Raw genomic sequence first — 15,279 nt, forward strand, 5'->3', positions numbered from 1 at the left:
CAGAAGACCTAGGTGAGCTCCAGCTGTGTTTCCTCTGACTACGGAAACATGTTTTAGTGATTGATGCTTTTTTTTTTCTTCTCTTTTATGACCTTTAGACTGTAAAAGGTGGAATATCAGAAACCAGAATTGAGAAACGCATCGTGATCACAGGAGATGCAGATATTGATCATGACCAGGTAAAGACCCTGGGTTCTAATTTGGAAAATGATGGTGCTTCTTTCCTGAGTTTCCCACCATCATTGTCATGTCATATTCCTGGGTAAACCCTTTCTCAGAACCTCCTGGATGAAGTCCAGCTCCTAGGTACTCACGGCCTGGGTGCAGTGCTTTCAGCTTCCCTAACTTGGAATCGGTGTCAAGCAGACTGCTGTTTGTTTCCACTGGCTTTGCATGTACTTTTGAGTCAAATCATCTGGAAAGTGTCTGGCAACCATTGGATATTCACATGGGCCTGCTTTAAAGACAAGTCTTCAAATATTTTAAAATAAAGGGCAAGCTAATGACTCTGGCTTCCAAAAACCAAAAACAATAAGTTTGATTTATGCCTCCTTTTAAGAACTTTTCAAGTATTTTTTATAGCATTAGAAAGTTGAGCTATACTACTAGGTGATTTTCCCTATTACTATCCTTAGGGATGTGAAGGTAAGTGGGTAAACTAAGGTTTCTTACAAAGTGAAGATTTATATTGGTTTTCTACAGTGTTTTTAAAAAAATCATGCTTCCATCCTGATGTTAGCTTTGGTAGAAGGCAAGCTTTAAGCAGGTGGTAAATGGAACCATTGGGGACTTGGAGAGTAGCCTTAATTTTAGACTGCAGTCCCCAGTAATAGTGAGAATTTTTTCTCTTAGTGATTTTAACTCAGCTTTAAAGGAGACCAGGCTGTTTTCCTTTTACAACAACATGAAAGAAAGAAAAGAAATGTTCAATTGGCCATCTCAGCTGGGCAGTAGGAGCAAATGATAGTTACACAGCTTTGAACACAATACTGAGCTCAGTAAAGAGAATTTTGTAGAACAAAATGTCTTGCTTGAGAAAGGCTCCCTCTGTGTGACCAGAGGGAAGCAAATTTTCTTCATACTTAAAAAGAGAATTACTCCTATCCTTTTTTTTTCCACTTTTATAAGTATGATTTTACGTACATATTTGTTAATGCATTTTTTAATTCTTTGAAAGAAATTAGAGATGCAAGAACTGCCTAGACTGAATTTTGACTGTCCTGCTGGATGACTGCTTGTTGCTTACCTTGAAAAATGAATTACCTGTGTGGAAACCACACCTCCAGCTTCCCACAGAAAGAATTTATTCTACAGCTTTGCCCTGGGACAGCCATGGATTCTCCTGGCCTGAAGTTGGAGCAGACCTAGTTCCTATTCTTTCTCTCTGGGACTCTTGCTCAACAAGCTTTGTTGAATTTCTACACCACGCTAGGCAGGGACCAAAGTTTCTGGCATGGGGGAAAGCGTAAATCACAGTGTGCTACCAGCTGTTACTTTTCTGCTCTCTCCCCACTGAACCTAGGCCCTTTCAGGCTTTAAAATGTCCCCTTTGCAGCAGGAGTGCTCTCAGGTTTCATGTGTATTGTTTTGCCTTTTGGCCTGTTGTAACTGAAAACTCAACTCTTGGCAGTACTGCTTCTAAAAGGCAAATATTAAAAACACAACCCAAGATATAAGTACCAAAATACACTTATTCCTAATTCTTAAAAAAAAAAGAAATTGTAATGCTGCTGCAGCCTTAGCTATTCCTGTGAAGATACACATCTCTTTTGTGTGATGTCTTGCCTCAGCGTTTTGCAAAAACCTTTGTCAGATATGTGGATGAAGTTAGTAAGATTTCACTGTTATGTGTTTAATTATGAGATAGCATGAACTTTTTTGAATATATTTTGGTGTGCTTGTCACCAGGAGCTCATGATGGGTTCTCTCTGTTCTTAGATCCTGTAGGGAGATGTTGGAGCTATTTAAAAAACTGATATTGATCATGTAGTGACCTTAAAATCATTGACACCTTTTTTCACTGCCTTGCTTGCATTAAAAGGAATATTGCTGATAAGACACCTTCATCAGGACAAGATAGAAAACAAGCTCTTTGGTGCTGGCAAATCAAAGAGGCTTGGTTTATAGACACCTGCTTTGCAGAATAACTGTGCTGGCCATGACTCTCAAGCTCCATTACAGGAATGGATAAATTACGCTGCAGATGCCGTTCAAAATGTTATTTCTTTCTAATAAAACAATTTTTTCAGTTTGTGTATAAAATGTATTTTCTCACAATCCTTATTTTTGCCATATTAAATTAACATGATACAGTACTTAATTCATGTATTGATCTTATGAGATGAAAGGGATTATGACAACTTCAGATGTCTGAATATGATTCTGGACGTTTTAATTTTCCCTAATTTTTTGTTAGATTTGCTTATTGTCACTGAGGCTCAAGGTTCCGCTCAGTAACCTCACAGCTGACAGACAATAGAATGCAAGGAAAAGTTCGGTTGGCTCCTCAGGCAGGAGACAGAGCCGAAGAAAAATTGCACTGCTAGTTTCAAATGCATAGTTTCTGTATGAGATAATGGTGTTCCCTATTCTAGTAGAGTTTCTTTTTTGTTTTAGAATTCTTTCCGAGACTGAGTGTTGTGCTGTGGTGTTTTGTTTATTTTTTATTGCTTTTTTCCATGAAACATCTTAAGTAAAATGAACAATTAAGAAAAGCATATTTCCCCTCTGAAAAATAGGATGTTTTCTGTTTGCCACAGCACTTCCTTACAGTTTACTTTTGGATAAAACACAGAGCAGCTCTGCCTTCTCCCCACCTGGTGCAGGGGAGAGACCAAGACCCACTCAAGTTAGCCCCTGGGTCTGCCTCCTGCCCTGTGTGCTCTGGCTGCATGGCCTTGAGAAAGCCCCAGTAACCGCTGGCCCTTTGGGTGTTTCAGCTGGAGGGACCTGCACTTTATGATCTAAAGATGAGTCTGTCATATTATCTTTGCTACTCTTTGAGTTCTGTATCTGGAAATAAAAATACAACTCGGACTCAGTTTCTCCAAGTATCCACTCACAGCACAGATCACTTCTGGTAGCAAATGTATGTGGGGTTCTGTCACACCAAATAGACAGTCAGTTTGTCGCAGGCATCAGCAAGTGTGCTGTAACCCACCCCAGTTCTGACACCGTCTATTGGGAGATAGCCTCAGATCCCACAGGTTGGGGGCTCAGCCCCTGCTGCACTTCAGGTACTTTACCTAAGCTTCTGACCACTAACCAACCTCCATCCCTGTTCAGGTGTGTTTACTTTGCTCGAGTGGCTCACAGAACTCAGGGAAACACTTTACTAGTTTGTTAGATAAGATTACAGAAATGCAGGTGAGCTAATCATAAAGCTGCAGGGTGAGGTATGGGAGAAGGGACTCAGCGCATCCACACCCTCTCTAGGCATCTCCATGTGTTCATCTGTCTGGAAGGTCTCAGAACCCTGCCCCAAGGATTCAGTTATTTCATTACCTATGCATTATTGCCAGTGGACTGGGTAAGTAAACTCAGCCAGTCCTGTCCATGAAGATTTTTTGTTGGCCTCTTTGTGCAGCATTTCTTCTTCCAGTGCCCCTCTAGTATGAGGAGGAAATGAGGATCTGAAAGGCAAGGTGAGCTAGAAAAAGATGGGAAAGAGTGGGACGTCCCTGACCCATCTTAGGGAAAAGAGTTAGGAGCCAAGAACTGTGGACAAAAACCAAAATCTTTTATGAGTGTCCTAATGTTCCAGGGCCTTAGAAGTTCATAGATCTTTTTCCTGCAACATTTCAGTTCAACAGACTTTCTGGTTCTAGCACTTAGTGAGAGCCCAAGAGAGCAAAGATGAGCAAGGCCTGGTCCCATCCCTTGGAGTTTCTGGAATTGGGTGTCATTATTTGAAAGTGAACTAGAGAAATGAGAAACTTGGAAAAATGAAAAGCATTTTCTAAAATGAACACTGAACCCATTTCAGATCTTCTAGCTTCCTCATGTAAAGACATAAGACCATACTGGCGTAAGACTGAGACCCAGCGGACAAGTGGGCATGTGTGTCTGTCCTGAGTGAAACCTGCTCCTCAGCTCACAGCTGCTCTTTTCCGCCCTGGCAGGCGCTGGCTCAGGCCATCAGGGAAGCCAGAGAGCAGCACCCTGACATGGCAGTCACTAGAGTGGTTGTGCACAAAGAGACGGAGTTGGCGGAGGAAGGGGAGGATTAAGGTAAGAGAGCCATGTCATCTGTGGAGGAATGTGAAACATAATTTTGTATCTTTTTCCCTATCACATAATTTTATATCCAGTCTCATCCTACCATGTGAGTGTCCATGAAAATATTCTCAGAACAATGGAATTAAAAGACAAGGATTTTTTTTTTTTGGTGCAGTAAAAATAGAAATCCGTGCATAGTTTTCTCCTAATACACATTTCCATGAACTTTTTGGAGATCCTTTTTACCTTTGGTTTTTCAGACTGTTACTCTCTGCAAATCTATCTACTCGGGTTCAAATTATTATGGTATATCATATCATATATCATAAAATATGGGCTGGCAGGTTTGTAGTATCATTCACTGTGATTTATTGAGGGGCTACTAACAATGGACATTTGTTGGTTTACTCTTTATTAAGTACATTGGAAAGCTTCAATGTACTGAGGAATGTGCTATTACTCTCATTTAGATGAAATTTTTTTGAATAAATTATAGTAGGAATGAGTTAAATCCTTTGAATGTAGACATTGAGTTTGTATGTCAGAGAATGACCTCTAAAGAAAAAAGACTGTGTTGACTATGTGAGACTTGAAAAGTTTAATCAAATCAATAAAAACAAAACTAAAGGGTAAATGATCAAGTTTTATATGCTTGGTAAGGAAAGAATTAATATTCTGATTTATATTAAGAAATCTAATGTGTGATTAAGAAAATTTAAACTCTGTAGTAGAAACAAACATGGACAGAGAATTAAGAAAACCACATGGAACTTAAGTTAGCAATAAACAAAAAATGTTGTTTCACAATTGCTTAAATCAATACAAATTAAAAAGCCACTGAACAAGTTTTCATCTACAGATTTGGCCAATTTTATGTTTTTGAACAGTGTTGGGCAGGTTGTGGGAGGAAAGTATACTTATTTTTTAACTTTTATTTAATAAATATAAATTTCCAAAGTATAGCTTTTGTATTATAGTGACTTTTCCCCCCATAACCACCCCTACCCTCAACCATCCCATCTCTCACTCCCTCTCCCATTCCATTCTTCATCAAGATTCATTTTATCTTTATATACAGAAGATCAGTTTAGTATATACTAAGTAAAGATTTCAACAGTTTGCACCCACACAAAAACACAAAATATAAAGTGCTGTTGAATACTAGTTATACCATTAACTCACATAGTACAACACATCAAGGACAGAGATCCTACATGAGAAGTAAGTGCACAGTGATTCCTGTTGTTGATTTAAGAATTGACACTCTTATTTATGATGTCAGTAATCACCCGAGGCTCTTGTCATGAGCTGCCAAGGCTGTGGAAGCCTCTTGAGTTCACCAACTCTGATCATATTTAGACAAGGTCATAGTCAAAGTGGAAGTTCTTTCCTCCCTTTAGAGAAAGGTACCTCCTTCTTTGATTACCTGTTCTTTCCACTGGGATCTCACTCGCAGAGATCTTTCATTTAGGGGTTTGTTTGTTTGTGTTTTTTTTTTTTTTTTTTTTTTTGCCAGAGTGTCTTGTATTTCCATGCCTGAAATATTCTCATGGGTTCTTCAGCCAGATCTGAATGGCTTAAGGGCTGATTCTGAGGCCAGAGTGCTATTTAGGACATCTGCCATTCTATGAGTCTGCTGTGTATCCCACTTCCCATGTTGGATTGTTCTCTCCTTTTTAATTCTGTCAGTCAGTATTAGCAGACACTAGTCTGGTTTATGTGATCCCTTTGACACTTAATCCTGTCATGATCAATTATGAACTGAAATTGATCACTTGGACTAATGAGATGGCATTGGTATGTGCCACCTTGATGGCATTGAATTGGAATCCCCTGGCACATTTCTAACTCTACCATTAGGGGTAAGTCTGAGTGAGCATGTGCCGAAAGTATACTTATTTACTACTGTATAAATTGATAATGTTTGCTGGAAGAGAGTTTGGCAAAAACATATCTCAAAAAATACCCAAACAGTTCTGCCGTTATTGGCCATTCTTATTTTCCCCTTCTATAAAAATACAAATGGCCAGAAAAGTTCAAACATTTCTGTGAATTGCTCATTCACCTCTCTTACTTGCTTTCTGTTTCTGTTGTTCTTTCATTCTTATTAATTGTTGATAGATTCTAGATACTAATCATTTGTCAATTTTATTTCTTCCTCCCTGATAGAACTGAATGTAGTTTATGTGATTGAACTGACCAAGCTTTTTCTTTATGATTTTGGCTTTTTCTGAGGTTTAAAAGATATTTTCCATGTAGGAATTTTAACATTGCTTTTCATACATGTACTTCCAAAGTTTATTAAAATTGAAAGTAAAATATAAGTTTATTTTGGTACAAAAAATTTGAAATCTGTGCATTTGAGGGCTATTTAAAAAGTTCAGAAAAATATGTGTTATGGAAAAACTGTATTGGTTTCAAAACTTTTTTGAACCAAAATAGTTATCTTTTTATTCCACTTTCCCATGTAGTTTTGGAAGTACCTTCTTATCAATCCCTACCATCTGAAGTTGCTTTTTCTGTATGATGAGAAACAATGATCTGTGTTTGTTCTGTAAGTAGCCAAGATTTCAGTACTGTTTATTTAAGAGCCCATATATCAAGTAACCTACAATGTCATATATCAAGTTTCTACTATGTGTGGTTGTATTTCTGGCATTCCATTTACATTGATCCAAGTGTCTATCCCAGCTCCAGTACCGTACACTTTTAATTACTACAGCTTTATGATGGGTCTTGATACTTGGGTACTCTTATCCTTCTAGTTCTTCCCACCTACTCTTCTACCAGTTGTGTTCTTTTTCTTCATTTTTGGAATTTCTGGTTCTAGATAAATTTCAAAGTCAGATTACTGGGTTCTAAGCTTAAACCTGTGGTGTTTTAATGGGAATTGCATCTACTCTGTAATTTAATATGGGAAATATAACATCTTTGATAATAAATCTTGCTTTCAATGAGCATGTCTCATTTGTGCATGTCTTCCTTAACATCTTTCAATAAAATTATATAATTTTTTACCAAATGAGGTACTAATCTTTTTTAGCTGTTACTAGAATGATACAACTGACCATCCATACTGATCTTGTATCTGGCCAGTTTATTGTTTATGCTTTAGATACTGTTTTCAGGATTGTATAATGGGCCTGCAAGCAAAAATGATTTAAAATTTTATCAAGAACAAAATATCCTGTTGCTTGAATAAATGTGAAGTGTTATGTGTCAGGGTAATCTTTTTAGTTTTTGAGATGTATTCCTTGATGGTTTGATACATGGAAGGCTAAAAATGTTCTTATGTAGGCTTTAGAAGATGGAGTGATTTTTTTTTTTTTACTTAAGTTTTTTTCTTTTTGAAAGAGTTACAGAGAGAGGTAGAACCAGAAGAGAGAGGGAGAGAGGTCTTCCATTCCGTTGGTTCATTCCCCAAATGACCGCAATGACCAGAGCTGAGCTGATCTGAAGCCAGGAGCTTCTTCTGGGTCTCCCATGCGGATGCAGGGGCCCAAAGTCTTGGGCCATCTTCTACTGCTTTCCCAGGCCTTAACAGAGAGCTGGATTGGAAGAGGAGTAGCTGGGACTTGAACTGGCACCCATATGGGATGCTGGGGCTTTAACCTGCTGCACCCCAGCACGGGCTCCGGTGTTATATGTTTTAATCTTTCCTGATAATCAAACTAGATGACACCAGGCAAGTCAGTAGGATAGTGCAGTGTACCTTTCTTAACTCATAATTATATCTTTATTGTAAGGTTGTAGTGAAATAATGAATGAGAAGATTGAGTTTTATACAAATACAAGCTGATCATACCAGGTTTTTTTCCCTCTACACTTCATAAATCAGTGACTTCTTAATCAGGAATATGAGATAAAAATTACCACTCAGCATTACCAGTACCATCTTCACTCGTGGCATTTTCATAAGTTCCTTTTTGTTGTTATTGTGTTTTAAAAATTTTTATTCTATCAGTTAATATTTGCAGGCACTAGTCTTGTTTATGTGATCCCTTTGGCTCTTAGTCCTATCATTATGATCAATTGTGAACAGAAATTGATCACTTGGACTAGTGAGATGGCATTGGTACATGCCACCTTGATGGGATTAAAATATTAACTGATAGAATAAAAAGGGAGAGAACGATCCAACATGGGAAGCAGGATACACAGCAGATTCATACAGTGGCAGATGTCCTAAACAGCACTCTGGCCTCAGAGTCAGCCCTTAAGGCATTCAGATCCGGCTGAAAAGCCCATGGAGAGTATTTCAGGCATGTGTCAAAAAAAAAAAAAAAAAAAAAAAACACCTAAATGAAAGATCTCTGTGAGTGAGATCCAGTGGAAAGAACAGGTGATCAAAGAAGGAAGTACCTTTCTCTGAAGGAAGAAGAGAACTTCCACTTTGACTATGACCTTGTCTAAATATGATCAGAGTCGGCAAACTGAAAAGGCCTCCATAGCCTTGGCAACTCAAGACAAGAGCCTAGGGTGATTACTGATGCCATAAACAAGAGTGTCAACAACAGGAGTCATTGTGCACTTACTCCTCACGTAGGATCTCTGTCCTTAATGTGCTGTACATTGTGATTTAATGCTATAACTAGTACTCAAACAGTATTTTTCACTTTGTGTTTCTGTGTGGGTGCAAGCTGTTGAAAGCTTTACTTCATATATGCTAAATTGATCTTCTGTATATAAAGATAATTGAAAATGAATCTTGATGTGAATGGAAGGGGAGAGGGGAGGGTTGCGGGTGGGAGGGAAGTTACGGGGGGGGGAAGCCATTGTAATCCAAAAGCTGTACTTTGGAAATTTATATTCATTAAATAAAAGTTAAAAAAAAATTTAAAAAAATTTATTGATTTTTTGAAAGTCAGAGTTAGAGAAGAGAGACACACAGGCATCTTCCATCCACTGGTTCACTCCCTAGTTGGCCGGAGCCAGGAGCGGCTTCTTCAAGGTCTCCCATGTGGGTGGCAGGGGCCCAAGCTCTTGGGCCATTTTCTGCTGCTTTTCCCAGGCTGTTAGCAGGGAACTGGATTGGAAGTGAAGCAGCCAGACACGAACCAGTGCCCATTTAGGCTGCTGGCATTGTAGGTGGCAGCTTTACCTGCTATGCCACAATGCCAGCCCCTGTTTTTCTAAGAGGTAGAGTGGAAGCAGAAAGCTCCCATCCACTGGTTCACTTCTCTAATGCCCACATTGTCCAGGATTGGACTGGTCCTAAGATTTTAGCCTGTAATGTAATCCAAGCCCCCTGTGTGGGTGGCAGGAACCCAGTTACCGAGGTATACCTCTTGCCTGCCAGGATCTGGATGGCAGGAGAATGGAGTCAGGAGCCGGAGCTAGGCGTCAAGCCCAGGTACTCCATTAAGGGGCACGCTAACCTGCATTTTAACCGCTAGGCCAAACGCCTGCACCGATGGGTTTTTATGTAATTCCTGGAATCTTATGTTAGTTTTTATAATGTCGTACTCACATACACAAAACTTTTGAGGTTTATGCATGTCAGAAACTTTATAAGCAGCCTTTTAAAGGGATTTAGGAGTTTAAAGTGTTAACTTACATGGAAGGTGAGCAAATTAGACAAATTTGTAAACATTCCTTTAACCATTCAAATATATTCTAATGAGCTCTCAGATGTGCTAGGGTAGGGCTTGGCATTGTGGATTCAGAAGTTGATAAAACAAATTAGCCTGGTTCCTCCGAGAGAGGACGTGCCAGGAAGAGTGGTAGGAATATTAACAACCAATTGCAAATGCGATCAGTGCTCCCAAAGAAACAGATTGCTGTGCAAGAATAAAATAGGCCCTTAAGTGTTACCTATTACTTGAGAAAAGAGGCTGGAGTTTAAAAGCGGAAGAATGAATAGGAGTCACCTCCCGGTCTCAGTCACTTTAGCATCTCCACCCCCCTACTGGTTGCAGCTTGCCCTTGAAAGACAGCCTTTGCTGGTGACAGAGCAGGGAGGAGTGTGTTTCCGCTCTCTCAGCTCCCTCTGGCTGCCCTGTCAGGATCCCACAGAGGCAGCAGGTGGGCCGAGGTAGCCAGCGGGACTAAGACAATGTCTGAATGCCGGAAAAGAGCTCTTTGCAATGTGTCTGCCCCATCTCCCTTTCTCAGGCACATAAAGCTGCTCCCCTGACCCGACCCTGCTCTGGGGAGTAGCTCTGAGCTTTTGATCAGCCCTTGGCGAGTGGGGAGGAGGGAGCAAGCAGACAGATAGTCAAACAGCCTGCAGCAGAGGAACCTCCCAAGTCTACCTTCCCCAGCAGTGCTGGCCAGCTACAAGGCAGAGAGGAGCTAAAGGCAAACTCTGCTAACACATCAGGGCAGCGCTTCACTATCTCTTTGTAACTTCATTATGTCTTTCCAAGGACTATTCCTTCCTGCCAATTAACCCCAAATGCACATCTATAGGTCCTCAAATGGATGCAAAGTATTACTGATCTTGTCACTCTAGGATGGTGTCAGGAGGGAGAAGGGATCCAGGCATGGTGTTGTGGTCCATATGGTCTCAGAAAGAATGAGGCATGGGAGAGGAAGCCCAGGGCACCACAAGCTCTCAGGCCCATACTTCAATGAGCCTCATGGACTCCTGGTGTAGTAAAAATGGGGGCAGTGAGCAGCCCAAGGATGAAATGAGGAGGAGCAACTCCTCATCTAGTCACTCATTTTAGTGTTCTTTATACAAATAGTATTGTGTGTGTACAAATAATAGGGTGTAATTTACTGCTTTAAAAATATCAAATACAGTAAATCAGTGGTAGCAGAGGAGGGAGTTTCTAGTTTGTGATGTGAGAATAAAAAGGAGAGATCTTAAAGTCGGGATGGGGCATCAGAGATGGCTTTTCACTTGAGCTTCATGGTGAGTAGAGCTTACCTATGAAGTAAGGAGCGGTGGGGGCCATTTTAGGAAGGACTGGGAGTCTTGAACCTGATGCTGTAGATACAGTGCAAAATTGGGTATAGCTGGATTGCAGGATTCTGAAGGAGAGGGATGGAGAGGAATGAAGGTGGGGAGTGGGCAGAGACTGGATCCTAAAGTCTTCTAAGCCAAGCAGAAGACACCGAGCTATTCCTGAAAGCCGTGGGGTACCCCTTGGCTTTTTCTGAGAGATGGTCAGCAGGTAAAGTTTTGTAACTCAGTGATGGTTGGCATGAGGAAGTTCGTGCCTTGAGAAGGTAGACTAGCATAGGACAATCACATGTTACACTCAGGCTTCGTCTGGCTTGGACAGAGGAGTTGATGGTGGCACCTGTGATAGAGTCCTGTGCTATGCTATAGTGGTCCCTCCCCTGTTCCCTCCCCTGTCTTGGAATAGGGGGCTGTTCCAGGACTCCTGGCTGATGTCTGAAGCTGGATACTACTGAACGCTGTGCAATGGCACTTCAGAAAATTCATGGAAGGAATTAAAAGTTGATTTTGGTGCCAACACTTTTAAATCCATACATATAAGGAGTCTTTTGAAAATTAGAATTACAGACACAGAGAGAGATTCCATCTGCTGGTTTACTCTCCAGGTGGCTATACCAGCCACAGCCAGATCAGGCCCAAGCCAGGAGCTAGGCGCTTCTTCCAGGTCTCCCACAAGGGAAACAGGGCCCAAGCAGTTGGGCAATCTTCTGCTGCTTTCCCAGACCATTAGCAGGGAGCTGGATCAGAAGTGGAACAGCTGGGAATCAAACCAACACCCCTGTGTCATGCTGGCATTGCAGGTGGTACCTTTTACCTGCTTTGCCACAATTCCGGCCTGATGGGGTTCTTTTTAAAATTCTTTTTTAAATTTTATTTATTTTATTTTTATTTTTTTGCCAGGCAGAGTGGACAGTGAGAGAGAGAGAGACAGAGAGAAAGGTCTTCCTTTGCCATTGGTTCACCCTCCAATGGCCAGTGCGGCCGGCGCGCTGTGGCTGGCGCACCGCGCTGATCCGATGGCAGGAGCCAGGTGCTTCTCCTGGTCTCGCATGGGGTGCAGGGCCCAAGCACTTGGGCCATCCTCCACTGAACTCCCTGGCCACAGCAGAGAGCTGGCCTGGAAGGGGGGCAACCGGGACAGAATCCGGTGCTCCGACTGGGACTAGAACCCACTGTGCCGGTGCCGCAAGGCGGAGGATTAGCCTAGTGAGCCACGATGCCGGCTATTAAAATTCTAATTGCTAGTGCTGCGATTGCTAAAAACCTGTTGCCATTCCCTTGAAGCTCTTGGGTATACCCTGAGTCCCAGCCCCAATCCACAACAATAAATTCATAGTGTTGCTTTCAGTACTATTGTGTGGACACAAACATTAATTTCTAAACAAGATAATAACATGTTCAGGCCAGTGTTTCAAAGTCTGGGTGATGTTTGAGGTTTCAAACCATTGAACTCGTATGCCAAGCGGGGAATTAGCATTATCTAGCTGGCTTGACATGGGCTGAACTGAGCTCAATCTAATCATGAACTACCCATTAACATGTGATCCTGCTGAACATCACTCTGTCCTTTGAGCAGAAGCAAATCCTGTTGATATCCAGAAAACTGTTTTCAGTGCAGGAGGCAATTTTTCAGGCATACCAAAAATATTGCATTTTTATTTTATTCCATTTGCCTAGTTGTGTTAGTCACAAGCCTAAAATGAACACCTTATTACAGCTTAGTTTTCAACACTGGTTAATCATACCTGAAATGAAGATGATTTCTACGTAGGAATAAAAAGTCAATTGGGGTCTAGTGAGCTCTAGGCATAGCCAGTTTCATTCTGAAATGCTATGATTGTTCTAATTTAACTTTTATGAATCTGACAGGTGTTATCAGTGAGTCAGTTTCAATATATTTGAACTCCTCAACAAAAGAGGTGCTGGCTGCCACTGCTGCTGTGCGTTCATTAGCACAGTTAGTGATCCATCCCCAGGGTTTTCTCTGGCATACGGGTATTAGAATTTTTCAAATAAAACAATATTGGGAGGGGGTATTAAAATAGAGGTTATAACTTAACTTAAATTTTTTTTTTGTTTGAGAGGAGAGAAATACAGACATATCTCCCATGCCCTGGTTCACTCCTCAGATGCCTGGGGTCCAGGAACTCAGTCGAGGCATCCACGGGTATAGTGGGGCCAACCATTTGAGCCATCATTGCTGCTTTCTCTCGGGGTGTATTAGCAGGAAGCTGGAGCCAGAGCAGGGGCAGGATTTGAATCAGGCACTCTGAAATGGGATGCAAGCATCCCAAGTGGCATCTTAGCTGCTGCAGCAAACACTTGCTTCCAGGAGTCTAGAATTTTTTTTTTTTTTTTTTTTTGACAGGCAGAGTGGACAGTGAGAGAGAGAGACAGAGAGAAAGGTCTTCCTTTGCCATTGGTTCACCCTTCAATGGCTGCCACGGCTGGCGCTCTGCAGCTGGCGCACTGCGCTGATCCGATGGCAGGAGCCAGGTGCTTCTCCTGGTCTCCCATGGGGTGCAGGGCCCAAGCACTTGGGCCATCCTCCACTGCACTCCCTGGCCACAGCAGAGAGCTGGCCTGGAAGAGGGGCAACCGGGACAGAATCTGGCGCCCCGGCCGGGTCTAGAACCCGGTGTGCTGGCGCCGCAAGGCAGAGGATTAGCCTATTGAGCCACGGTGCCAGCCGAGACTAGAATTTTTAAAAAGGGGAAGACTAGAAAATTAAGTGACCTGGGGGCCGGCGCTGTGGCACACTAGGTTAATCCTCCGCCTGTGGTGCTGGCATCCCATATGGGCGCCAGATTCTAGTCCCGGCTGTTCCTCTTCCAATCCAGCTCTCTGCTGTGGCCTGGGAAAGCAGTTTAGAAAATGGCCCAAGTCCTTAGGCCCCTGCACCCACATGGGAGACCGGGAAGAAGCTCCTGGCTCCTGGCTACTAGCTTTGGATTGGTGAACCTTCAGCCGTTGCAGCCATTTGGGGAGTGAACCAATGGAAGGAAGTCTCTCTGTCTCTCCCTCTCACTGTCTGTAACTCTACCTCTCAAATAAATAAATAAAAAACCTTAAAAAAAAATTAAGTGGCCTCTAAGTCCTGTGCTCCCAGAAGTAAATAATTGCCTTTCCTAGTGCATATGTGTGTACGCACTCACATGCTTCCTCTCCCAGTACATATGTGTGTACACGCACATGTCTTCTCTCCCAGTACATGTGTGTGTACACACTCACCTCCTTTCCCAGTGCATATGTGTGTACACGCTCACACACCTCCTTTCCCAGTGCATATGTGTGTACACGCTCACACGCCTCCTCTCCCAGTACATATATATGTACACGCTCACACGCCTCCTCTCCCAGTACATATGCGTGCATACTCACATCTTGTCTCCCAGTGCATATTGTGTACACACTTATACCTCCTCTCAGTGCATATGGGTGTCTACACTCTTATATGTCTTCTCCCAATGCATGTGTGTGTGTACATTCAAACCACCTCTCTCAGTGTGTGTATACAGTCACACTTCCTCTTCCAGTGCATATGTGTGTGTATTCACTCAAACCTCCTCCTCTCTCAGTGTGTATGTGTGCATACACGCTCATATGCCTCCCTTCTCGGTGCTTGTGTGTGTTATACTCACACAGCTTCTTTCCCAGTGCTTATGTGTATACATTCACACCCCTCTGTTTACAAAGGCTGGTTGGGGATTCTGTTGCACATTCTGTTTTTTTTTTTTTTTTCTGTCCATCTGAACGTACATGGTAAATATCTTGTCATTATTTCATGATTTTTCAGCAGCCATTGAGTGGCTGCCTGATGGTTTACATAAATGACCCCTAATTAATTAATTCTCAGTTTTCACAGTCACGCACATAGCTGCCAAGATTATACTTCTGTTTACATTTTTGTGCATTAATCTTAAAAATTACAGTTGATGTGCTACCCAGAGTTTTTGACATGTTGCCAAATGGTTCTCCTTCGAAATTCTGCACATTTATCCCCCTGCCAGCAATGTATGAACATGTCTGTTTCCCCACATTCTGGGGATACTAACTGTTGTAAGACATTTTAGAACATCTTGGCCAGCACTATTAGGAAAGAGCATTTGATCCACCACCTCCCCTTTTTTTCAAAGTTGAAGAAGATAGTT

At 41.9% G+C, this 15,279-nt stretch overlaps 1 protein-coding gene across 49 annotated transcripts in view; it reads left to right on the forward strand.

The window, feature by feature from the left end:
• EPB41L2 (erythrocyte membrane protein band 4.1 like 2) overlaps nucleotides 1–15,279 on the forward strand; it is a 257,797-nt gene that overhangs the window by 224,424 nt on the left and 18,094 nt on the right. For all 49 annotated transcript variants that reach the window (XM_008263508.5, XM_070073578.2, XM_008263509.5 and 46 more), the window contains 2 exons: nucleotides 99–179; nucleotides 4,122–4,230. In XM_008263508.5, the coding sequence (XP_008261730.3) occupies nucleotides 99–179; nucleotides 4,122–4,229 (189 nt within the window). In that variant the 3' untranslated portion in view covers nucleotide 4,230. The remainder of the gene's footprint in view (nucleotides 1–98; nucleotides 180–4,121; nucleotides 4,231–15,279) is intronic.

The sequence above is a fragment of the Oryctolagus cuniculus genome, chromosome 5 (genome assembly GCF_051225735.1).
Source record: "Oryctolagus cuniculus isolate XC-2025 breed Fujian yellow rabbit chromosome 5, ASM5122573v1, whole genome shotgun sequence".
Lineage (NCBI taxonomy): Eukaryota > Metazoa > Chordata > Mammalia > Lagomorpha > Leporidae > Oryctolagus > Oryctolagus cuniculus.